This window comes from Sturnira hondurensis, unplaced genomic scaffold, assembly GCF_014824575.4.
Source record: "Sturnira hondurensis isolate 20B ecotype Veracruz unplaced genomic scaffold, ASM1482457v3 Scaffold0000880, whole genome shotgun sequence".
In the NCBI taxonomy this organism is placed as follows: domain Eukaryota; kingdom Metazoa; phylum Chordata; class Mammalia; order Chiroptera; family Phyllostomidae; genus Sturnira; species Sturnira hondurensis.
The window spans coordinates 22,640,246-22,667,514 of NW_028073511.1; the positions used below are offsets into that span (position 1 = coordinate 22,640,246).

The window sequence follows — 27,269 nt, forward strand, 5'->3', positions numbered from 1 at the left end:
CCCCCTTTCACCTCTTCCCACCTCCTTTGCCATCTGGCAACTATCAGTATGTTCTTCTATTCTGGGAGTTTGTTTCTGCCCCCCAATCCCGATTTGTCACATTGTGTGTGTGTGTGTGTGTGTGTGTGTGTGTGCGCGCGCGCGTGCACATGCGTAATCATTTCTGACCAAATTCTAACCCCAACCTTGAACTCCATTTCCCAGTTGGGGGATGAAAGGATAACAACACAAATCTCAATTCCAAAGGAGCAGCTTGGCTCGGATGTCTCATTTGCCCAAAAGGTGGATCCAAAACCAGCAACAACTTGGACCTTGCCAGACATCAGCCTACAGCACGGAGTGAGCTTTTACTGTAGCGTGAGTTCGCCTGGCAAGTTTCCGGGCGAGGGCGTGGGCGTGGGCGAGGGCAAGGACGTGGGCGAGGGCGTGGGCGAGGGCGTGGGCGTGGGCGTCGGCTAGGCGTAGGCGAACAGCTACGGGGCTGGACATTCCTGTCTTTTTAGGCTGCGCTGGTCGCGTTGGAGGACATGGGTGACAAGTATGCTAGTCTGCGGCGGGCCCAGCTGCATCTGGATTTCATCCATGCCAACTCGTGAGTGACTCGGCACAGGCTGAACAGGGGAGGGTCTCATAGTGAAAAGTTTGGTGTATCTGGTGAAATAGCTGATTTGAAAAAAAAAGTGAACTTGGAATCATTGACTTATGGAAATTATTTATTTATTTAAAATGGTTTATGTTTTAAGAAATGATAAAAGTGTTAAAGATACATATTCAGGGCCAGACTAATCTCTCCCTTCCCCCCCCTTAACACTAAGCGGTAGGGATATCTGATATTGAACAAAACTACGTGTTGTAGGCCAGCAGAACCTTCATTCCACCCAAGTTGCCTGTCTCTAGTGATTTCCTTGCCCAATGTACTGACATTTTAGAGATGAGAGTTGCCTCCAGAGAACAATTTGTAGTTATTGATTCCAGCCTCTGTGGCCTCCAGAGGCTTTCCAAAAATGTAACCTTTCTGAGGATAGAATTCTCACATTTTAGTTATTACAGAGGCACTCTTCTGGGTCAGGCCTGGCTGCCTTTTGGCTACTGATGAGGTGTTATTTCAGAGGCTCAGATTGCTGAGGAAGATGACAGAAGTTTTCTCATCCATCTGTAATTTCCAACACAGCAGCATATAGGAGCTAGTGCTGGGTAGTTCACAATGGTATGTTATTTTTGGGGGGGGGTATCTTTTAGTAATTTGGATTTGCTAAAAGTACTGATATGAAGCAGCGATTTTTAACCTTTCTCATCTCATGGCACACCTACCTAACCTGATTATTAAAATTCTGCAGCACACCAAAAAATACATATTTTCTGCCAATCTACAAAAAGTCAGTATAATTTTAATTCATTCACGGTGGATGGCTACTGTTGTGTGGGCCATTGTCATTTTTTAATTTGACAGTCTAAGGGAAAAGAGGTCAGTGCCCCTGGCTAAATAGTCAGGTAGTGTATATTTTAAAAGGTGTTGCGGCAACACTGGTTGAAAATTGCTCCTATAAGGGATGTAGAAGATTTGAAACCATAGAAAAGTGTAGAGAAAACCAGGGGAAGCTGGCCTTGCTGTGTGGGACAGTGCAGTTTTTACAGAAAATAGAGTAAAACAAGCAATATTCAGGAGATTTAGTTTTATTTCTCTGTCATGGAGAATAATTCAAGAGAGAAGGAATGGGACAGATAATTAAGAGTTAACAGCGGTGAAAGACAACTGAAGAAATAGCAATTTTGAGTTCAGCTTTAGAAACATTGTAAGCTGAGCGCTGGTAGGACTGTGTCCTTAATCTTGGCAAGGAAGGTTGCAGAGCCTCAGTTTCGTTGAGTTCCTGCAAGTCTTACTGCCTTCTAGCCTCTGCCTTCCGCAAACCTCTCCGTTGTCGGTTTGGTAACTAAGTAACAAAAGCAACAGCAACTGCGAACGGGAAGCAACTGAGAACTGAAGTGGGACTGGAACAAAATAGATACAAGATTGGCATCTTCTCACCTCCCCTAGCTAGTAAAAACAGAAATGCTTTTTATTTCTCCCTTGCTTGGCCGCCCCCGCCATGCTCCTCTCAGGAACCAATCCATCGTCAGCAAGTCATCCTCGTGCTCTGTCTAACTAGGTCTCAAATTCGTCCATCCTGCTTTGTCTCCACTACCACCAGCTGGTCCAGACCACTGCCATCTCCCTTCTGGGCTCCTCCATGTCACCTCTAAACTGGATTCTGTGCTTCCTGTTCTTCCTCCCCTGTGGACCATTTTCCTGAAGCTGTCGGTGGAAGCTTTTAACAAAAGTAAACCAGATATGTCCGTATTCTTCAAACACTACAGTGGTTTCCAGGTGCATGTAAACCGAGTACAGCCCTTAACCCTAACCCGGCCATCCTGCATCTCACCGTGAGCTCCCATGTCCCCATAGCCACAGCAGGTTGGCCTCCTTGGCTCTTTTCTGCGTCAAGGTCTTTGCACCTTCTGCTCTTGCTGGAGAGTTTCCACTCTGGCTCTGTCAAGGACCAAGTTCTTCTCATCCTTCAGGACTGTTTAATACTTTCTATCAAGAGGGTCTCTTGCTGACTCATGCCTTCTCTGAACCAGCATCTTTTCCCCATCTGCCTTCCTTCACAGCACCTAATCACGTCATCGTCATCTTAATGAGTTTGCTGACTTGTGTAGTTTCCATATCTCCCACTAGCTTGAGCTCCCAAAGGGTAAAAACCCTGTTCCCCCACACTGGCATATGACAGGCAGACAGTAAAATCTCTTGAGTGAAATCATACAGAAACTTGTATAGTATTTATTTTTGTCAGAGCGATTGCAATGACTTTCCTGAAGGATTGTTTGAGTTTTTGTCTGTCCAATCATGTGTTTTAAATTTATTAGAAACATTTGTGGTTTAAAAGCTGCTTTTGTAACATGTATCACCTACACTTCTCTTTTGCTTTATTTGAGATTTTTACATGTTAGCTCTCTGAGTTAAGAACACCTTTTTGCAACAGTGGTATTCAGTAGTTTTTTTAAATTACAAACTCGAAAGCAGACTTGAGTCAAGAAAGCCCTCATTGGCACGTATTTAAAGTTTAAAATTTCATAAAAATAATTGTATATATATGTTTAGAGAAAGTTTTCAGCCAACCTGTTGTCCTGTGGGCTAAGTTATTAAAATCTCTGAGACATTGCACATGATCCTTCCTTTTGTACAGATGAGCACATTTTTTTGATAAAGGGGGTCTATTGCTTTGCCCCGTCTTTACTAAATATAAAAAGAAAACTGCATGCTGACTCTCCCCTTAATGCTGAGATAAAGTTGCTGGTTGAAATATCCACATCAGGAAATGAAAAGCAAGTGTGAGACCCTGAAGGCATTCTGATTTCACCCACAGATTACTATTCAGCCTTCAAAGTGTGAATAGAGATGGCTGTGTGGTATGTTCTGTTATCCAGGACCTGGCGTGAGGGGGTGGGAACAGAGCGACTGCAGTAATTTGCCAGGTTGTTTAAGAAGCAGGCTTTTCAGAAGTGAAAAGGTTCTGCAGAACCATATAGATTATGGAGGCACACAGGGTGTCCTGCCAGTACCTACAGTTGGAATCTGAGGGCCTTTTTGTGGGCCAGGGTTTTTTGATCATGATTTTTCAGAAATAATTTGGCCTTAAAATTACATATATAGCTTTAACAAAAAATATTTGAAAAAACTTGAGCAAGGGTTTACAAAGCAGTTTCAAATGTCAGCATTTGCTCTGAGCGCAGTGAAGCCCGTGAAGTCTTCGTTTCGTCAGGCGTAGAAAAGCTGTTTGCGCAACTGCATTCCCCGCCCTGGCTTTGTAATGAAATGCATCTACTTCCGAATCCTGAGGGTGCTGAGAAAGATGTTTGTGGAATAACTCCCGAATTGATTATCCGTCTGGACCTGGGGAACATTTGTCTGCAACTTTCTTGAAACTTACACTGATTCCAGAGTTGGTTTAACTTTGGCTTTCCCTCTGTTGTTTTCGTCAGCACCACGCACAGTTTCCTTTTCGGAGCACTGGCGGAGTTGCTGGACAACGCAAGGTAAGGCTTGTCCGTGAACCAAGGTGATTGTGGGAAACCTCGCGACGTAAATCGGGTCTTGTTATAACTAAAGATAAAAAGATAATGTCTTTTCCCACCTGCAATATTTTAGGAATTGATTTTCTATAAAACAATAGTTTTATAGGAAAAAGAACAAGTGAAAGGAAGAGTTGTTCATATTTATCCAGTCTGTATTTACGATCACACTTGAAATTCAGGTAAATTGGATGTCTGTTTCTGTTTTAGTAATGATGTAACGGCAGATGGTCATTTGATGTTTTTGAGGTATGTGTCAGCATATACTGTGTACCAAGAATTTAGATTTGCACTGGGGCATTTATTAAAGTCTGCATCAAAGCAAATTTCATAGTGAAAGAGAAAATAGATAACTGGTATTGCTCTCCTACTGTGTATCAGACCTTGTTTACGGCACCCTATGGATGGACGTTAGCACGTTTGTCTTTACAACGACACTCTGAAGTGGTGGTAATTATCCCAGTTCTGCAGATGAGGAAGTTGATGCACAGAAGTGAGGTGACTTGATCAGGGTCATACAATTGCTGTTTGGCAGAGCTAGATTCAAATTTAGGCTGTCTGGCTGCAGAACTCCTCTACCCCATTTTACTGTTTCTGACAAAGGCACTAATGTTTAAATCAATCCCTTTAAGCCCTGGCTGGTGTAGCTCAGTGGATTGAGTGCGGGCCCTCGAACCAGACGATTGTGGTTCAATCCCCAGTCAGGGCACATGCCTGGGCTGCAGGCCAGTTCCCAGCGGGGGACACATGACAGGCAAGCATACATTGCTATTTCTCTCCCTCTCTCCTTCCCTTCCCCTCTAAAGATAAATGAATAAAATCTTTTAAAAAATCCCTTTAACAATTCAAGTCCCATTTAAGTGTATCTGTGGGGGCTTGTGAAGGAGTCAGTTTTTCAGCTAATTGATTATGGCACCTGATTTTTTTTATATTTGTATTTTTCTCTAACAGTAGATTTTACTTGCCTCTTCTGCAGAAAGCGATTGACCCAGGTAGTGGTAGGCAGTTGTTAGGTTAGGGATCTCAGTAGAGAGACCTAAATTCCCTGCCACAGCTTCATAAATAGATTTCAGCTGTTTGCATTCGTCTCCCATTTTTGGCCTAGGAAGGGAGATGACTAAACGTAAAGGCAGGGTGTGTTCAGGTAACCAGCCATCCAGAGCTTTCTGCACAGCCCTGCACTAAGTAAAAGGTTACTAGTTCATCCTTATATGAAATTTGCTGTAGAACTAATGGAATTATAGTTATCAGAAAGGGAGGGGAGAGGAGATAAAAAATAAAGTTGATTGGTTAGGAGAGTCCTGAACTCAATTTAGAGGGAGCAAACAGGGATGGGGGCCAAAACTCATGAACATTCAGTTAGTCGTTCTCTCTCTACAGGAGATAAGGGTTGCAGCTGTTTGCTTCTGCCCACAGCTCTGAAGCAAGGCTCCTTTTGTATCCGTTAGACCTTTGTCCTACTGAATGTCCATTTGCAGCAACTTGATATCTGTAGCTCTGAAAGAACAAATCTCAACTTTGACGTTTGTTACTCTGAAAGAATGCATTTGTCTGTTTTGCCAACTGTCTTCTCCTCTGAAATTGTCTCACTCATTCATTCAACAATGGTGGGCAGGTAAAATCAGAATGTAGAACAGAACAATGGGAACAGTTTACATAGCAGAGGGTGATTGAGTGATTGGCAAAGAAAGATTGGCTTCAGACTCAGGGAGTAAGAGAGATGTGATCAATAGAGCAATTCTTGCCCTGGTTGAGTGGCTCAGTTAGTTGAAGGGTCACCCAGACACCAGAAGGTTGTGGGTCTGATCCCCAGTCAGGGCACACACGGGAGGCAACCAACAGATGTTTCTCTCTCACATCTATGTTTCTCTCTCTCTCTCTCTCAAATCATTAAATATATACGCAGCCCCTGACCAAGTCTGGCCTGTCTCACGTTTGTTTGGTTCATAATGAAAGTTCACACAGTGTTTATAAACAAAAGGAAGAAAAGAAGGAATGGTTTGCAAAGTTTAAGAAATAGGAGGTGCCGTGTAAAAAATCTGGGTACCCCATATCTGTTTACAGGTAGCAACCTTGAGGCGGCATTCCTCAGCGGGATCAGGGGTAGCAGGTGCTCTCTCAGGACCAGTCTATGCCTTCAGCTTTGCCATTCCCAGTGGCCCCACGGCCAGTCTGAGCTCAGCTCCTCTGTCTTCAGTGGACACTTGGCTCTACCACCGCTGCTTGGGTGCTAGTATTTGACGTCAAATGGAGCTGTTTTATAGACTTCAAGATGCTCAGTAGGTCTTACAAGGAAGGCCTTTAAATAGTCCCTGTGTTATTAAAAGTTATTTTATATCACTTTATTCAAGGTTTTGATGATTTCCTGTAGTTGTCAAAATTAGAACTGGAAGATTTTAAAGGAATGCTGTAAAAAGAAAAGAAAAATAAATGGCTGTACAGGAAGGTGTGGTGAGGAGCCTCTGCAAAATCCAGCAGCTATTCAGAGAGAAATTTACCAGGGCTAAATTACAAAATCTATGATGCAAGGTCTTAATATGATGTAAAGGCGAATTATTGTTCTGTGTCTTGTACCCATGGAATTTCTGTGTGAGGAAACTGTTTCTCTGAAAACTTTCAGTTCAGTGGCATTTATTGAGCACCTATTGTATAGATGGTACTTTGTAAAATGTGTAATTATATAATGGAAATAATGATACCTAAGTTTCATGCGATTGTGGTAAAGATTAGAAGAGAATCCTTCTAATATTCAAAATAAAAATAGTTCAAAAACATTTCATTCACTGCTTACCTGACACATAGAAATTGTGCAAGAAATGGCAATGCTACCACCAGATTTTCTTTGTAGAGGAGCTTAGAGAAACAATTGGTTAGAGAAAGGAGATAAGGGGCTAACTTTGAAACCAGGCATGTGTAACAAGTACAGTGTACACATTCAGTGTTATATGGGGTAGTTTGGGGTTGGAATTGTTGGAAATTTGGGGAGAAACTCAGATTTTCCCGTAGGACTGACTGGCTGTTTTCTCTTATTCTGAGCGTCCTTTTATGTCCTCTTCCACATCTAAGATGTTATTTCTCATTGTTTTTCTCATTCCTTGATACTGAAGCCAGGATCTTGTGGCTCTTTCTCCTTTCCTTTTTAAATTTTTATTTTAAAAATGCACAAATAGGCCCTGGTTGCTGTAGCTCAGTGGATTGATCGTGGGCCTGCGAACCAGAGGATCTCGGTTCAATTCCCAGTCAGGGCACACGCCTGGGTTGCAGACCGGTTCCCTGCAGGCCAACTCCCAGCCCGGGACGCACGAAAGGCAACCATACCTTGATATTTCTCTTCCTCTCTCCTTCCCCTCTAAAGATAAATAAATAAATAAAATCTTTTAAAAAATGCACCAATAATATCTGTCAGTTGCAGAAAAGTAAGGAAAAAAATAAAAGAGAAACTCACCCAGCAATCTTATAACATAGAGTAGGATTCAGCCTTCTTCCTGTAGCAGGCCAGATAGGAAGTATTTTCACCTTTGTGGGCCACGCGTTCTCTGCAGAAACTACTCAACTCTGCCACTGTCGTGTGAAGGCAGCCACGGACAATATGTCGATAAAGGGAGTGACTGTGTTCCAGTTATTTACAGAAACAGTTGGTGGGCCAGATTTGGCCCATTGGCTGTATAGTTTTCCCAATCTCTGCCTTACAGAAAACCACTGTGAACATTTTCATTTCTTTCATTACAGGTATGCACATGTATACTATATATGTTTTTAAAAATGTGTTTATACTGTACATTATTGCTTAGTAATTTGCTTTTTCTTTTTAATAAAAAAAATTAAAATATATCATGAAAATTGTGCTCTGACTTCTGGATTTTTCTCCCATCAGTTTTAAAAAATATTTGTGTCTATTTTGTTAAACTTTTTGTGAAACTACCATTAATTCCCTCTATTTTAAACTTTCTGAGTTTCAGGCTTGGTAACATTCTCACATTATGAGTGATCATAGGTCTTAGTATATAAATGCAAAGTGAAACACTTTTGTAATTAGCTTGTTCCTGAAGCAATTTAAGTGGATTTCTTCATTGTTTGTCGCATGACAATAGGTTATACTTCACATAAGTGATTCAGATTAATGTGCTTTTAAAAATAATTTCACATTGAAACAATGATATTTTTATATTGTTTCCAGAGATGCAGGGGCTGCAAGACTTGATGTGTTTTCAGGTGAGCAGATTCGCTTTCTTTTTGTCTTTTTTTCTTCTAATGGGAGAGCCTGAACTTATTTTGCTTTTATTTTATTTCATGAAATCCATCTTTATTTCATTCCATACATCTTTAATGTAATCTAAGTGCTTGGTGACCACAGTGACCCTGTGGGTTGCCAGGCTGAGAAGAATACACTGCAAGAGCGACATTGTTCACCCATTAGAGGGCCCATTTACAGAATTAGCTCTTTCGGGGTTTTGTGAAAGCATCAGTGATTTGGAACAGTCTGTCTGCTATGAGAGAACACTTTTATTTTAAAAAGCATATTAACCTAACAAGTATTTTAATTAAATAGACATCATTCTCAACTTGTCACAGTTTTAAAACGCACAATTGAATGTGCAGTGGGAGTGTTTCAGTGTTGTAAAATTCACACCAAATATTTTTTCTTCATTGACTTCATTTTTAGTCACCAAGTATTTATTGCACTTATTAGTTCATGCCGTTACAATGTGATGCAAATGAAGTTAGGTCAGCCACCCAGTCCTATAGTCAACACTACCTAGGGAAACACCCATGTTGTTAAAACTGACCCCCATCCCCAAGTCTGTCGTATCGCCTGAAAATATTGGCTGCTGGTCACAGGTGAGAGAGTATGATCTGTGATGTAAATCCATACCTGTATTTAAAAAACAACTCAGTTCAGTTCAATTTTCTAAGTATTTGAGATCCTCTGCATTTGGGTGCTTTGGGTGCACCAGGGAGGGAGGTCTGATGAAACATTGTAAGTGACAGTGTTCTTCCCCTTCTGCTCTCCAAGTTCTGAAAAGTGAGACATGCAAGAGACTCTCTTTGCTACTGGTCAGTGCCAGGGTGGAGTATGGAGCTTAGTGTGAGAGAGCTAGCAGACTTGAGGGAACCTCACCACTGGAGTCGGGCGTCCCTTCAGAGCTGCTGTGCCAGGAGGAGAGGGAGAGGACCTTGTGCCTCCGCAGGCAGCTCACTCCTAAGAAGGAACATGAGACATCTGAACGGAGCCTCCCCAAATTACCAGTCAGGTGAGGAGCTCACTACTGCAGGAGAGAAGTGAGTCCAGGGACTGAAAAGGGCCTCTTTGGTAATACTCATTGAACTCCACTCCACATAGAAGGAAACAGCTGTAGTGGAGAAGAAGTCACCTTCCCTATCTACCCAGTTACATAGAGTAAAATAGAATAAGTGGCTCTTGCCCAGGAGGGAGCTGGAGAATGGTGGGAACAGAGAAAGAATGCCTCATGTTGAAGAGCTAGGACTGGAAATATGGATGTGATTTGCGTCAAGTAATATAGGAAGAGAAGAATATTCCTATCTGAGGCATTACTGTGAGAAGAAGAATAGAGTTAGACTAGGTTCATTCATTTATTCAGTAACAATTATTAAGGGCCTATGGTGAATGAGCCAAGTAATTATTCTAGGTGCCAGGGATAGAGTGTTGAGCAAGATGTTGGATTACGCCAGTGTCCTCATGGATCATGCCTTCTAAGGGAGGGAGACAGTGAAGAAGTGAACAAATACATAAAGCTTACCAGACAGGGGTAAGTGCTGAAAGGAAAAAACCCAAAGCAGGATGAAGGAACAGAGAGTGATGGACAAGATGTACTGTCTTCATGGGGTGATGAGGGAAATCAGCTAAATAGATGACTTCCCAGCACAACCCTGAGTGATGTGAAAGATCAGGTCCTGTAGACCCTTTGGGAAAAAGCGTTCAGGGAACAATGACTAGGTAGGTTGACTAGAGCTAAGTGTTCGCTCCAGGTGGGTGAGCACTTTGAATACCACACTAAGAGTGTATTTTTTTCTTTCAGCAAATGATGGGCCATTGAATAACTTTGAGCAATATCATTTGACAAATTAGAAATGTTCTTTTGTCCCTTTTTTAAAGATACTCCAGCCGCAGCATACAGGACAGCCTGTAGAGGTGTGAAAGAAGACAGAGCTGGGAGGCAGGACCATAGAAATAACCTCAGTCAGATTTCAGAAGGATTCGAACTAGGGCAGTGGTCCTAGCAGTGGAGAAGGGAAGCGAGGATTAAACTGTGCTTCATTCAGAGCACGTGATTGATAAAGGGTTGAGAGGGATTATCTGGAATCACAAAGTACAACAGATGTAATCAGAATTCACACATCATCATTTTTGTGTGTTTGTGACAGGACACCAAGCAGGGCATGACAGTATTTATCTCACTTTCTCTAGCTCTTGTTATGGGCATAACAGATAAAAGAAGAATCTTTGCAATTTGCCTTCAGAGTGGTGCTTTTTTCTATGTGAAAAACTGAAGTTGTGGTTTTCGATTTTAATCTATGTATGTATATTATAAAGTTTTTTTTAATTGAAGCAAACCATAATATGACCATAAAGTAGCAAATTATTGTTTCCAAATAAACAAATGAACAAACCAGGACCAGGAGTTATGCACCAGTATATAGAATTGGTATGGGGTTGCATAGTTAATGTAGGTATTGGGCTGATTTTCAAATTATTTACTGAGTCCTCTGAATTACTCTTCAGTCTAAGATTTTCTTGAAATAACTTGAGGGCTATACAATTCAAACTAAGTAGACATTTAGCCATGGGTGTTTTATCTTTGTATGTGTATTGGTTCTAATAAACATGGTTATGCATTTGGTACATTTTTTAGTGCTTACCAAGTGGTTGGCTGAGCGCTGAGTGCACACTGTGCCTGCTTTTAAGGAACTGGCATTCTAGCATAGGGGTGCATGGAAAATATGGTATGTATCTGCATTTTTATGAGTAGAGCCTCCATAGCTTTCATCATATCTCTGAGGCAGCTTTATTCCAAAGAGGGTAAGAACTACTAGTCTGAAAAAGAAATAGATATGTGAATAGGTCTTTAAATATACTGTAAAAGAGAAGGAAGACAAATTATAAAGAAAACATTCATTATAGTCCCCTGGTGACATGGAAGGATTAGGAAAGCTCCCTAGAAGAAATCTTAAATGAACTAAAGACCTAAATAGGCCTTGGACTGTGAGTCCATGATGGGAAGGGCAAAGGAGTTCTGTGCACAGCGGCTTCAGTCTGGAGAGACCCTAGAACACTGATGCACTTGTAAAATCTTTGAGATGTTCAGGATTTAGTTTAAGGGTATTATTTGTGTGAAAGTAGAAGATTGCAATGTGGATGGGGGTGGGGGCAACTAGAAATGAGCTTGGAGAATATATTAGCCAGAGATCTTCAGAGAAACAGAGCTAGTAAGAGATAGAAACCCCTCTCTAAATATAATATATATATAATATACATGCATATATAATATATACATGTATTATATGTGATATAGTTTATATATACATTATATGTTTATAGAATTCTTATATATACATATATGTGTGTATATATATATATACATTCTCTCTATATATATTTGGCTTACATGACTGTGAGGCTAGCAAGTCTGAAACCTGCCAGCAGCTGGCAGGCAGGATATGCAGATACTGCTGTCTGGGGTTCTAAATCTTCAGGGAAGACCAGCAACCCGAAACTCATGTAGAGTTTCTGTGTCAGATTTTTGAGGCATAAAATTACTTCTCCTTTGCAAAACCTTAGTCTTGGCTTCTAAGATCTTCCATTGATTGGATGATGCCCACCCACATTATCAAGGGCGATCAGCTTTAGTTATAGTCAACTGATGGTAAATGTTAATTATATCCATAAATACTTGCGTGACAACATCTAGTCTAGTGTTTGACCAAACAACTGGGCACCACTGCTTAGCCAGGTTGACACATAAAATTAGCTATTGTAGAGAGGTTGGAGGGCCAGGTTGTACAAGGTAAGTGAGATTTGTTAAGCAGCTTGGACTTTATCCTGTGGGCAGCCGGAGCAGGAGAGTAGGGCAGTACACCGCTGGCTGTGGGCTATGTGCATGCTCTGATTTTAGGGGGAGCTAAGAGTTAGGGAGATGTTGCTGTAATCCAGAGAAGAGATGATGGTTTCCTGAACGAAAACAGTGTAGTGGGGATGGGGAGAGTGGCCAAATCTGAGACATTAGGGAGGTGGCATTGAGAGGACTTGTCTGTGAATGGGGTGAGGAGGTGGTGAACTTGCTCATCCAGAGGTTTTGACTCGGGCAGATGAAGCCTAATGGCAGGGTGGTGCCGTTCATGGAACGGAAAGCACTAGGAGGAGGAGGAGTAAATCAGATGATGGAGAGGTGGTGCAGTTTGTTTTGGACTTGCATATTAAGAGGTAATGAAAATCTATCTGAAATACATAGTTTTAAGGAATCAAAATAAGGCCAAGCTTTAGGGTGGATAGTAGGGGAATATTAAAATTTAAGACTATGGTCGTCTGCATTCCTCATTGGGATTTATAGAAAAAGTAAGTACTGTATGTGCATCTTGGGAATTCTGAGTCTTTCCCACTTATACGCTGAAAAGATGCCCTTTGTGCAACCTCCTTTCATGAGAACTGTATATTGAGAGCTACAAAATCAGTTCTTAAAACTATGCAGAACTGCCTGACGCTTGGATCAGGAGGCTGCCAATTCTTATAAACATTAGGATAATTGGGGGTGGGGCTTTTATTCCTGAGCCCTATCCAAGATCAATTCATTGAGAATATTCCCAGATGATTTGAATGTGCAGTCAAGATCAAGAATTACTGCATTCTGCAAAGAACTCAACAAGAGTTGAACTCCCCTAGTTGAATGGCAGAGAAATGCCAGTGTTAGTAAGAAGGAGGGCTGAACAGAGCAAATGTTTAAAGGGCATTGGAGGGGAGAAACATCCTGACATAGAAGTTGAGATAAGCCAACCAGAGGACCACAGAGAGACAAAACTGGGAAACAGAGATGGTAGGGAAGACCCAAAGGGTTTGAGGACCGGAAGTAAGTTAGAGAATGTGGGGGGTATAAATGGGCATTTGACCACAAAATTCTGAAGCCAGAAATCTCAGGTATGTTTATTGTATATATTTACTTATGGAGTATCTTGAATATTATTGAATTTTTAACATGTCACAAAGAGGGGACCATTGCACACACAGATGACTTAACAAATGTGCTAAAAATGAATCTACAGGAACTGAATGAGCAAATCAGTGGCTGCCTAGGGGAGTGAGTGAGAGTGATGGGACATAGAGGGGCAGAAGGGGGGTATTAAAAGGGATACGAGGAAACATCTGGGGGGATGTGCGTATTCATTACTTTGATCTGGTGATACTTTAATGGATATTATATGTATAAGCTACTTCTCAATAAAGCTGTTATAAAAAAAAAGATGTGCTGGAACTCATACCTGGACGTCGAAATTACTCTCGGGACCAGATTATACACTGCGTTAAAGTTAGACTTATTACTGTTCGTTACATCTTTAAATTTTTAAAATTTCATTTGCTTTTTTCCCCATTACCATTTATTTCTGTTATTCCCCACAATCAGCACATCATTGTCCATCTACATGAGTCCTTTTTTTCCATTTTGCTCCATCCCTCCACCCCAAACCTTCTCTCCCCCACCCCGTGGCTCTCAGCCCGCTCTTTATGAGTCTGTCTCTATTTTGCTTGCTGGTTTAGATTGTTCATTAGTTTCCACATAGGAGTGAAATCATATGGTATTTGTCTTTCTCTGACTGGCTTATTTCACGTAGTACAGTACTCTCCAGGTCCATTCATGCTGTCACAAAGGGTAAAATTTTCTCCTTTTTTATGAGTGAGTAGTATTCCATTGTGTAAATGTCCCATAGTTGTTTTACCCACTCAGCCTACTGATGGACACTTGGGCTGCTTCAATATCTTGGTTATTGTAAACAACTCCATAAGAACATAGAGGTGCTTATGTTCTTTCAAATTGGTGTTTTGGGTTGCTTTGGATATATTCTCACAGTTGGGATTGCTGGGTCAAACGATACATTTACATTTTTTTGAGTTAACTCTGCACTGCTTTCCGCAGTGGCTGCACCTATCTGCATTCCCACCAACAGCACCAAATGATTCCTCTTACTCCACATCCTTGCCAGTGCTTGTTGTTTGTAGGTTAATTGGTGATGGCCACACTCACCTGTGTGAGGTGATATCTCATTGCGGTTTTAACTTGCTGCTCTCTGATGATTAGTGATGTTGAGCATCTTTTCATATGTGTATTGGCCAACTGCATGTCCTTTTGGGAGAAGCATCTGTTCAGGTCCTTTGTCCATTTTTTAATTGGGTGGTTTGTTTTTTCGTGTTGAGTTTTGTAAATTCTTTATAAATTTTGGATATTAACTCCTTATTAGATGTATCAGAGAATATGCTTTCCAATTCAGTGGGTTGTCTTTTATTTTTTCATTTGCTGTACAATATTTTTTCCTATGCTGTGCAAAACCTTTTTAGTTTGATGTATTCACAGTTCTTTATTTTTACATTTCCCTTGCCTGAGAAGATATATTTGCTTCTTTCTTCTAGGATTTTTATGGCTCGGGGTCTAATATTTGTTTTTAACCCATTTTGAATTTATTCTTGTTTGTAGCATAAAAGGTTGGTATAGTTTCATTTTTCTGCATGTATCTGTCCAATTTTCTCAGTGCCATTTATTGAGCAAACTATTCAATTAGCCTATTGAATGTGCTTGCTTTCTCTGTCAAAAATTAATGAATATAAAGGCATGGGTTTATTTCTGGGCTCTCTGTTCTATTGAGATATATGTTTTTATGCCAGTACCAAGATCTTTTGATTACTATGGCTTTATCGTATAGTTTGGTATTAGGTAGTGTGATTCCTCCAACTTTGTTCTTCTCTCTCAAGATCACTCTTGCTATTTGGGGTCTTTCGTGGTTCCATATACATTTTTGAAATATTTGTTCTAGTTCTATAAAATACATCATTGGAATATTGATAAGAATTGCATTGAATCTACAGATTGCTTTGGGTAGCATGGACAACTTAATGATGTTAATTCTTTCTATCCATGAACATGATATGTACTTCCACTTATTAATATCTTAGATGTCTTACAATTTTCCAAGGGCAGGTCGCTTACTTCCTTGGTTAGATTTGTTCCTAGGTATTTTATTCTTTTTGAAGCAATTGTGAATGAGATTGTTTTCTTAGTGTCCTTATCTAATAGATCATTATTGAGATATATAAATTCAACTGATTTCTGGATATTGATTTAGTATCCTGCTATTTTACTGAGTTCATTTACCACTCCTAGTAGTTTCTTGGTGGAATCTTTAGGGTTCTATACAAACAGTATCTTGTTGTCTGCAATAATGACAGTTTTACTTCTTCCTTTCCAATTTGGATTCCTTTTATTTCTTCTTTTTGTCTGATTGTTGTGGCTGGCACCTCCAGTACTATGTGGAATAAGAGAGGTGGAAGCAGACATCCTCTATCTTCTTCCCAGTGTTAAAGGGAACACTTGTAGTTTTTGTCTGTTCAGTATAATGTTGGCAGGGGTTTGTCATATACGGCCTTTATTATGTTTAGTTATGTTCCCTCTATTCTTACATTGCTGAGAGTGTTCATTGTAAATGGGTGTTGGATCTTATCAAATGCTTTTTCTACATCTATGTATATGATCACGTGTTTTTTCCCTTCATTTTGTTTATGTGGTGAATCACATTTTTTGGTATGCAGATGGTGTACCAACCCTATGTTCCCAGAATAAATACCCCATATTTACACATACGGTATACGATTTTTTGATACATTGCTGGATTCAATTTGCTAATATTTTGTTAAAGGCTTTAGCATCTATGTTGATCAGAGATATTGGCCTATAATTTTCTTTTTTTGTAGTCTTTATACTGTTTTGGAACTAGGATAATGCTGGCCTCATAGCATGAGCTTGGGAGCCTTCCCTGCTCTTGAATTTTTTGAACTGATTTGAAAAGGTGAGGTGTTAGTTCTTCTCAGAATGTTTGGTAAAATTCACATGTGAAGCCATCTGGTTGAGGGTGTTTGTGGGCAGTTTTTTGATGACTGCTTTAATTTCACTAGGTGTAATCTGTCTATTCAGAGTCTCTAATTTTTCCTGATTGAGTTTTGGAAGATTGTGTGTTTCTAGTAATTTATCCATTTCATCCTGGTTGTCTAGTTAGTTGGCATATAGTTGTTTATAATATCTTCTTACAGTCCTTTGTATCTTCTTGATGTTAGTTGTTATTTTTTCTTTTTCATTTCTGATTTTATTTATTTGGGCCTTTTTTTCTTGATGAGCCTGGTTAAAGGTTTGGCAGTCTTATTTATCTTCTTAAAGAAGCAACTTTTGGATTCATTGATCTTTTGTATCTTTTTTTAGATTCTATTTCATTTATTTCTGCTCTGATCTTTATTATTTCCTTTTTTACCCACTTAGGGCTTTGCTCGTTGTTCTTTTTCAAGTTTGTTTAAGTGTGAAGTTAGATTGTTTATTTGAGGTTTTTCTTGTTTTTTGAGATAGGCTTGTAATGCTATGGGTTTCCCCTTAGGATTCTTTTCCAGTGTCCCACACATTTTGGATTGTTTTGTTCTCATTTTCATTTGTTTCAAGCTATCTTTTGATTTCTTCCTTGATCTCATTGTTGACCCGTTCATAATTTAATTATATGTCATTTAGCTTCCATGTCTTCGCATGTTTTTCAGTGTCCTTTTGATTGATTTCTAGTTCATAGCATTGTGGTCAAAGAAGATGCTTGAATATAATTTCAGTCTTCTTAAATTCATGGAGACTTGTTTTTTTGTCCTAACATGTGATCTATACTGGAATATATTCCATGTGCACCTGAGAAGTATGCATATTCTGTTGCTTTGGGGTGAAATGCTCTGAAGACAACAATTAAATCCATGTGATCTAGTGTATAGTTTATGGCTGCCGCCTCCTTGTTGATTTTCTCTCTGGAAGATCTATCCATTGAAGTCAATGGAGTGTTAAAATCCCTGACAATAACTATATTTCTGTTGATCTCTCCTTCATATCTATCAAGATATGCTTCACATATTTAGGTGCTCCCATATTGGGTGCATAGATGTTTACTAGGGTTATATGCTCTTGGTGGATTGCTCCTGTTATCATTATGTAGTGTCCTTTTTTGTCTTTTACTATAGTGTTAGTTTTAAAGTCTATCTTGTCGGAAACAAATGTTGCTACACCAACTCTTTTTCTTTCCATTTGTGTGAACTATCTTTTTCCAACCCTTTATTTTTAGTCTGTGTGTATCTTTTCATCTGAGGTGGGTCTCTTGGAGACAGCGTATTTATGGGTCTTATTTTCTTATTCATTCAGCTACCCTCTGTTTTTTGGTGAGAGCATTTAAACCACTTACATTTATGGTGATTATTGACAGAAACATATGTAGTGCTATTTTATTGTTAAACTATTTTACTTCTGTTTTTTTCTTTCTCTTCTTCTTCTGAAAGCAAGCCCTTTAACATTTGGTGCAGTACTGGTTTGGTGTTAAGCAACTCCTTCAGCTTTTTCTTATCTCAAAACTCCTTATTTCTCCTTGTTTTAAATGACAGCCTTGCTGGGTAGAGTAACCTTGATTGTAGGTCCTTGTTTTTTTATCACCTTGAATAGTTTATGCCACTCCTTTCTGGCCTGAAATATTTTTTATTTTTATTTTTAATTATTTTATTATTGTTCAAGTACAGTTGTCTGCATTTACCCCTGACCACTCCCTGCCACCCCAGCCATCCCCACCTCCCTCCCCTGATTCTACCCCACTTCTTGGTTTTGTCCGTGTGTCCTTTATAGTTGTTCCTGAAAATGTTTCCTTCTTTTCCCCACATTATCTTTTCTCACCTCCCCTCTGGTTACTGTCAAATTGTTTTTAATTTCAATGTCTCTGGTTACATTTTGCTTGCTTTTTTGTTTTGTTGATTAGGTTCCACTTAAAGGTGAGGTCATATGGTATTTGTCTTTCACTGCCTGGCTTATTCACTTAGCATAATGCTTTCCAGTTCCATCCATGATGTTATGAAGGGTAGGAGATCCCTCTTTCTTTCTGCTGCATAGAATTCCATTGTGTAAATGTACCGTTCTTTTTTGATCCATTCATTTACTGATGAGCACTTAGGTTGCTTCCAGCACTTGGCTATTATAAATTGTGCTGCTGTGAACATTGGGGTGCATAGGTTCTTTTGGATTGGTGTTTTAGGGTTCTTGGCGTTATTATGAAAAGATGCTCAGCATCACTAGCCATTAGAAAGATGCAAATTAGAACCACAATGAGATACTACTGCATACCAGTGAGAATGGTCATCATAAACAATCAACAAACAAGTGTTGGAGAGGATGTGGAGAAAAGGGAATCCTAGTGCACTGTTGGTAGGAGTGCAGACTGGTGCAGCCAATGTGGAATGTTTCTGCTGAGTAATCAGATGCCAGTTTAATTGTCACTCCCTTGTAGATAACTATCTGCTTTTCTCTTGCAGTTCTCAATATCCTGTCTTTGTCTCTTAGCTTGCCATTTTAATTATGATGTGTCTTTGTGTAGACCCCCGTGGATCCATTTTGGGGACTATCTGTGCTTCCTGGACACGTGTTGTTTCCTTCACCACATTAGGGAAGTTTTCAGTCATTATTTCTTCAAATAGGTTCTTGATCCCTTGCTTGCTCTCTTTTCCTTCTGGTATTCCCATGATATGGATAGTATTATGCTTCATGTTGTCCTAAATGTGTCCTTAAGTTCTCCTCATTTTTTTAGTTCTTTTTTTCTTTTTGCTGCTCTGCTTGTATGTCTTTTTTTTTTACCTTGTCTTTCAATTTCCTCATTTGATCCTCTGCTTCATCTAACCTACAGGTTATTCCTTCTTGTGTATTTTTTATTTCTTATATTGCATTTTTTATCTAACTTGTCCTTTTTTATGGTTTGTATGCCTTTTTAAATGCTGTTGAGCATCCTTATAATCATCACTCTAAACTCTTTATCTGATAAATTGCTCGTATATATTTCATGTAGTTTTTCTTTTGGAGAATTCTCTTGTTCTTTCATTTGGGGCCTGCTTCTTTGTATTTGCATTTTGGCTGCTGCTTTGTATTTGTTTCTAGGTATTTGGTAGATCTGCCCAGACGTTGGTGTAGTGTATGTCAGATACTGCCTGTGACGGCCTCTGGGCAACTTGTTGAAGCTGTCTGCAGTCCACAGCTTGTAGCTTCTGCTGTTGGGTCTGGGTGTTTGCCCAAAGAGCCAAGCTGTGCACAATGGCCTGCTTTCACCAGCACCAGTCACGGAGGGAGTTCAGCTAATGTCTCCGAGCTCCTAGAGAATCAGCTTTGCTATTAGATTTAATCACTGTGATTGCCTTCAGCTGCACTCAGCAGCCCGGCTTAAGCTCCACAGGGTCAGGCAACAGAGATTCCTATATGTGGGGCCATTGCTTCCCTTCGTGCTGATGGCACATGGAAGGAAGTACTGTTTTTGAGAGAGATGGTTTCTGCCCTATGGGGAATGACTCAGCACAGGGATCCTGGTGGCTGATCTGTCAGTTCTCTCCCCACAGCCACCAACCCCAGACTCGCCTTACGACTCTGCAGTCCACTCTGCCCTCTCTCTCCTGGAGTCCAGGGTAAGCAGATGCAAACGAAATATTGTGCGTTGGCCCTTTTAAGAGTCTCTCTTCATCCTTAGCCACTACTCCCTGACAGACAGAAACCCTGTGGCTTTTCACAGCTGGTTGTTATTTGGGTTCCTTTCCCAGTTCTGGTGCTCTAGGTTGGGATTTCCACCTTGAGGTTTAGACCCCACACTTCTCAGGGTGAACCCCACAGAAGCTGAAATATCCCTCTGGACCTTCAGCTGCCTCCTGTGAGAGCCCAGCCAGCCTTCTCCCACCTCCACACTCCCTACCAGTCTCGTGGTGGTGAGGTGGTTTCTTCTGTCTGTCCTGGTTATAAGGCTTCTCTCCAGCTAGTGTTCAGTTTGTATTTCAGGATGATTTTTCTTTAACTTAGTTGTAATTCCAGTTTGGTCCCGGAAGAAGGTTAGCGTAGCTTCCACACACCCTGCTGCCATCTTGTTCTCCTTTAAATTTTTGTAAACAAGCAATTAATATTGTGTAACTCAATGCTATTTCTTAGTCATCAAAATTGATTCCCAGTGACTTAGCTGTTTTCAAAAATCACCTAAATCTTCAAGAGGCAAATATTTGCTGCCACTAAGAAGCTCAAGAAATTGAACTTGAATGTGGAATAATCCTTAGAGAGATGTAGGAAGTCGAAACCAATTTGCCCGAGGTTATTTTTTAGTATCTTCATGCCACAGTTTATCAAAATACTGTGCTTAAATGAACGATTTTAGGACCATCTTAAAATATAAAATGCATAAGTTGTAAAGCCTCACAGGATTATATAACCACATATTATAAAGGGCCAAAGGTAGTACTTGCTACTGCTGGAGGAATTTCCCATGGTGAACTACTCCAGTTATCTAAGTTTCATTTTGGAGACTCTTGGGCCACATGCAAAGCAGAAGTGCCAGCTCTGGCTCACTGCACAGTCCCAGGAAGTGTGATTCGAGTGGGAGGTGACAAGATTCCTTTGACACACTTTATGATAGCTGTTGGTTGGGCATGTCCAGATACAATATGTCGCATGTTTGCAAACACACTGATTGGCAGCTGTAATTGCTCTTTAGGAGGAGGAATGAATTTATCTAGTTAGCTGGCCCAGCTTACCTGTCATGGAAGCCTTTCCCATAGCTTCCAGTTCTCCAACACTTCTTACACAGCTACAGGATTATGGGGAATGTATATGGTTTGTAAACCAGCCACCATTGCAGACATGCTGCATGCTCAGATAAGGTCAAGTTGAAGGAGTTCATCATCACCAAGCCCTTATTATCTGAAATGTTAAAGGGACTTATCTAAGAAAAAGAAGATAAAAAATATGAACAGTGAAAGGGCAGCAAACTCACAGTTATTAACAACCACACCTAAAACAAAAGCAAACCAAGAGGACAGCTAGATCAGGAGCGGAACCATAGAAGTAGAGATCACATGGAGGGTTGGCAACAGGGAAGTAGGAGGAGGAGAAGGGGGGGGAGAAGGTACAGAGAATAAGTAGCATAGACGGTAGCTAGAAAATAGACAGGGGGAGGGCAAGAATAGTATGGGAAATATAGAATCTAAAGAACTTGAGATATGTGAACATAAACTAAAGGGAGGGGAATGGTGGGGGAGAGAGTGTGCAGGGTGGAGGGGAATGAAGAGGGGGAATTAGAACAACTATAATGGCATAATCAATAAAATATATTTAAAAACAAAACAAAACAAAAAGAACGGATGTGACTCTGTACCATTGTCACTGAAAGTGAAGTTGCATGAGCCAAAAACCCGAAGACAAACATGTTGTTCCAACTCAATGTATCCACTCCAATTAGTGAAGATACTGGTAAGCAATGGTTATCCTGTGATAGAAGAACTCCCATTCCTCTGCTTGAAGCAAGAGTTAAAGCTGTGAATGCTGAGAAAATCTGAGAAGTGTGTACCAAATATATTTATGATAAGAGTCCTGCTGGTGCTGCTGGTGGTCCCACTGAGCAACTTCCAGATTTTAACTCCATTCACAGTAATATGTGCTGGCTTCATGATTAAAATGATCCTAATAAAAATATTTTAAACATCTGTATTTATAGAACTAACAGGGATTGGCAAGTCCTAAGCTATTAATCTCTAGAGAAAAAAATAAAAATGAATATACATACTTGGAAATTTGAATGAAATATTGCATCAGACTTTCAAAGGATAAGACTACCACAGTGAATGGTAGATCTTTGAGAAATTATACTGGAACAGCATACTTTCAAATCATCACCATAATTTTTTTATTGTTGTTCGAGTATAGTTGTCTCTGTTTCACCCCTCCCCCCATCCCATACCCACCTCCCACCCTCAGTCCTGTCCCCCTTTGGTTTTGTCCATGTGTCCTTTATACATGCTCCTGAAAACCCTTCCCCCTTTTCTCTGTCTTAGCCCCTCCCCTCTCCCCTCTGGTTACTGACAGTTCTTTATTTTAAGAACACAAATTTGTGAAGTATTTTCAGTTTTACTGTAAAAATACACACACAACACAGGTTGTCTAAGTCATTTCTTGGCTCTACTTACATTCAGTACTTGCTCTTGAGTGTCTTTCTTTGCGTTTACCATCTCAACAAGTTCCTAGGAAGGGAGAAAGTTGTTACTTTGAATTGGTAGACACTTCTAGTGTCTGGTTTAAATATGTAAACCACGCAAATTGGATAAATCTGTAACTAAAGACACTACTGAAAAGGTTGATTTTACTAACAGCCAGAGGTCTGAGAGTTCCAAAGGCTCATCATTTCCTTGTAATCGTGGTCCCATGACCACTGTGGTGTGGAAATAAGTAAAAATCTGTAAACCCAAAACATCCACAGCAACAACAACAAAAGAAGCATGCTCAAATGGCTCTTGTAGGAATTAACTACTTGGAAGAGAGCTTGATGGATTTAAAAAGAATGGCCCAGATTGGCTTTAGAATTAGACCTTTGGTGGAAAGGTTGATAAGTTTGGATAGAGGGATCCTGGGGTCACATCATCATCTACCTCTGTTCCCTCCCACAGGAAGGAAATACATGGAATCTAAAGGACCAGTCAAATTCTAGAGCTGGGCATGTCTTCCTGTGTACATTATTTATTAGTGTATAGGTGGTTTACGTTATTTCAGAGCCTTTTTGGGTCTGGATTGTTTCCTCCTGGCGATTTCTTGTGAAAGTGCAGTCAGAATAGTTTTCTGAGCTCTATCATTGTGCCACAACTCTGTCACTCAGTGGCTGCATTTGAGGAGGACGAATAATTATGTGAGTAGCATGACTTTCTGACGAACAAATGAAGCCCAATATTTATTAGTAAGAACTGCTTTCTCTTACAGTGGATGATGAAAAGCTGCAGGGTGGATTCATGTTGTGCTTCCTGGATGATGGATGTGGGATGAGCCCTGGTAAGTTAATTATCTTGATACCTAACTGGCTGTTAGAGGAAACAGTCTGAAAACCCATACAATAAATAAAAGTAAATTGAGCTAGCTGTGCAAAAACAGGTATGGAGCTATTAGGGAAAATAAACCCCAGTGTTGGCATATTGAACTTTTTAGTTTAAATATTTCGACTGAGAGCGTAAATTCATTGCAACCGTCTAAACCAGGACAGAAAGTGAATGTAAATAAATATTGCCAGAAAGATGAAAGGCAGGAGTTACCTGATTACTTGTACAAAAAAACATCTGGAAATAAATGGATTACAAATAGCTACTGGTTGGATTCTGAGATTGTTTTTTTAGACCGTCCTTCTGGTATTGCTTGTAAGAACCCTGAGGCAGTTTCCAATGCCTTCAGGCAATTTAAAGTTTTCTGCTTAACCTTGAGGCAGAGGTCACCCCTCCTTATTTTTAGCAGTTTGTGATTTTTCTTTGTGGGTTCAAAGGGTTAGTTGATTCAATTGAATGTACCCATCATAATGAATACCTCTACAATACATTTCATGAATTATCTTTGTATCTTCAAGGCTAGCAAAAAGCCAGCATGAAGTAGGTGCATAATACCTATTTGCTGTGGAGCTGAAATGTTATTTATTTGCTCCGATGAGGGCTTTGAGTTATTTGGGCTGGCTTAACCTTGAGTTCTTTTTTTAAAATTATATTTTATTGATTATGCTATTACAGTTGTTCATGTCCATGAGTCGTGCATATAAATTATTTGACTGTTACAGGGATGTCCAAACTTTTGGCAATTCTAGGCCACAATGGAAGAAGAGTTGTTTTGGATCACATATTAAATATACTGCAACATGTAATCACAAAAAAATCTTGTAATGTTTTAAGTAAATTTACAAATTTTTGTTGGGCCCCGTTCATATCTAAACTGGGCCGTATGTGGCCCACTGGCTGTGGATTTGAAAGCCCTGTTCCATTTCCTACTCTGTGCTTTACATTCCTGTGGCTGTCTGCAACTACCTATTTGTACTTCTCATTCCTTCACGTTTTCACTCATTCCCCTCCTCCATCTCTCATTGGCAACCATCTGGTAACTAACTTCTTTTCTCTTGCTGCTTTTAAGAGTCTCTTTTTATCTTAAACCTTTGGCTTTTTAATTATGATGTGCCTTGGAGTGGGCCTCTTTGCATCCATTGTAATTGGGTCTCTCTGTGCTTCATAGGCTTGCATGCCTATTTCCTTCACCAAATTAAAGAAATTTTCTTCCACTAAATTTTCAGATAGATTTCCAATTTCTTGCTTTTTCTCTTCTCCTTCTGGTACCCCTACGGGGTGAATGTTGGACCTCTTGAAGTTGTCGCAGAGGCTTTTTTTACTATCTTTGTTTACTAGGCTTTTTTTACTATCTTTGTTTTACTATCTTTTTTTACTATCGTTTCGTATCCTTTTTTCTTCTTATTCTCTGTGGGGGATTTTTTGCCTCTTTATGTCCTAAATTATTAATTTGATTCTTGTTTTCATCCACTCTACTGCTGTTTCCTTGTGAATTATTCTTTATTCCAATTAGTGTATCCTTCGTTTCTGACTGGATCTTTTTTTATGCTGCTGAGCATCCTTATGCTCACTAAGCTCCTCCATGGGCGTGTTCTGGTCAGTTTCACACCGGAGGAAAGAGTGCTCTTCTGTGCTGATAGAAGCCGAGAATACACAGCACAGAGGTTATCTTCTTCTGAGTCCTGGAAGCTCCCCCTTGGTCTGAATAGTCAAAGATAATTTATTAGGAAGTTTAGAAATGTTCAAGTATCCTGCTCAGTTCTTGTTCTGACTTTGTATGGATAATTTCAATTTTTTCCAGGTCATTTTGATTAAAAAGTATATGATCGCACCTGTAAGTGAAACTTAATCAGCAAAACAAACAAGCAAGCAGAATACAAACAGAGACATTGAAATAAAGAACAAAATGACAGTAACCAGAGGGGTGGGGGAGGAGAGGGATAATAGGGGAAGGGCCATCAAGGAACATGCATGAAGGACAAATGGACAAAACCAAAAGGGGCAGGCTTGAGGGCAGGAGGTGGGGATGGGTGTAGTGGGGGGCATGGTGCGGTGAAAATGGAGACAGCTTTCCTTGAACAACAATAAAAAAATAGATTATTGGTTCTTTATTGTTTAACTTAAATAAGAGAGCAGAGTTTGTGAGAAAAACATGCTGAAAAAGCAGTTTTATTTTTCACTTCTAGGCTTTATGTTGTTTACTTTCCTGAATTCTTTTTTTAAAATTAAGTTCAGTTGTCTCCATTTTCACCCCACCTCAGCTCCCAGCACCACCCATCCCTGCCTCCCATCCTCGAAAGTACACCCTTTGGTTTTGTCCATGTGTCCTTTATACATGTTCCTAGATAGCCCTTCCCTTATTTTCTCCCAATAGTCCTCTCTGTCCTTCCCTCTGGTTACTGTCAGTTTGTTCTTTAATTCAATGTTTCTGATTATATTTTGCTTGCTTGTTTGTTTTGTTGATTAGGTTCCACTTAGAGGTGAGATCACATGGTATTTGTCTTTCACCACCTGGCTTATTTCACTTAACATAGTGTTTTCCAGTTCCATCCATACTGTTATGAAGGGTAGGAGCTACTTCTTTCTTCCTTCTGGGTAGTGTTCCATTGTGTAAATGAATACCACTGCTGGGATTATACCCTAAGAACCCTGAAACACCAATTCCAAAAGAACCTATGCACCCCAATGTTCATAACACACCATTTACAATAGCCAAGTCCTGGAAGCAACCTAAATGCCCACCAGCAAATGAGTGGATGAATTCTTAAAATAACTAACAGAATATGTGATAAATTCTAAGGCAATTCTTTAAAAAGAGACAATTCAGTTTATATATCTCCATGAACAAAATGATCAGAACACAGGGATGTGACAGATACTCAGTTCTTCAGAAGGAATATGATTCAGTTGACATGTGGAATATGTTAGAATGGGCGGGGATAGGAGGAAGCCCCACCTGGACTACAGTCAAGATGGCCCCCGGCTGGACTACAAGTCAAGATGGTCGACAATCAAAATGGCACCTGGAACAGCCGGCTGATGTCCAATCAGAGAGCCGAAAGGGCGGGCTTTGCCAAGACGGATATCCTCACAGTAACCTGAGTCCTGGGCAGAAACCACCAATGCTGTATTGCTGCTTTGTTCAGAGGGCACCAATCCCCAGCTCCCACAGGGAGCCAACGAAAATAAAACCCCATGACATTCCTTGCTAGGGTGCGACTTCCCCAGTCTCACCCTGCAGACCGGGAAACTTCGCCCCGGCACACAAACCCCAATAAATCTCTTTATTGCCTGACTTTGTGGCTCATTGGCACTTCTGTCTCTGCAGAGCCTAAGAAAACCTTTCATTTCTTCATAGTAGAATTTATGCTCTCCAGTAATGCTTTCAATTTCTTGTGTGATTTGCCCTCTGACCTTTTCTCCTGTCATTCACCTCCTTGCGTATAGCACTCCAGCCACACCGTCATTTGAATCTCATCTCAGTTGTCACCTTATAAAAGGGGCTTTCCCTGGTCATTCTGTCTGTAGGACATGCTCCTGTTAATTTTCCATCACATTGCCCTGCTTTTGTTACCTTCACTTAACACTTGTAGAACTGTTCTTGTTCATTTGCCTCCTCCTTTCAATCTATTTCTCTTACCGTGACATACAGTTGTTGAGAACAAGGGTCATGTGTGTCCGATTCCGTGTTCTGACCCTCTGCCCGGATCTCTAGCCACCACACACGGGAGTCAATGTGGTATGTAATGAAAATGGTGGGATGTGGTCTTTGATGAATCTGGGTCGTAATCCTGGTGGTAGCATTTATCCACTGCGTGACCTTGGGAAGGCTACATAAACTCCTTAAACTTCAATATCCTTCATCTGTAACATGCAAATAATAATACTGTCTTCCTTGCCAGCTTGTCATAAATATTAAATGGTGCATGTAATGTATATAACATTGCACCTAGAATATACTAAACTATTAGTGAATTGTAAATAATACTGTTGTTTTGGATACATGTTA

General features: G+C 40.1%; 1 protein-coding gene and 1 pseudogene across 1 annotated transcript in view; both read left to right on the forward strand.

Annotated features, from left to right (window-relative positions):
• The first annotated feature begins 527 nt into the window (after nucleotides 1-527).
• Nucleotides 528-21,853, forward strand: LOC118994236 (mitochondrial-processing peptidase subunit beta-like; annotated as a pseudogene).
• An 827-nt stretch (nucleotides 21,854-22,680) lies between these two features.
• Nucleotides 22,681-27,269, forward strand: part of MORC1 (MORC family CW-type zinc finger 1) — a 124,914-nt gene continuing 120,325 nt past the window's right edge. The window contains exons 1-2 of the mRNA XM_037056862.1: nucleotides 22,681-22,783; nucleotides 23,148-23,216. Coding sequence (XP_036912757.1) covers nucleotides 22,681-22,783; nucleotides 23,148-23,216 — 172 coding nt within the window. The remainder of the gene's footprint in view (nucleotides 22,784-23,147; nucleotides 23,217-27,269) is intronic.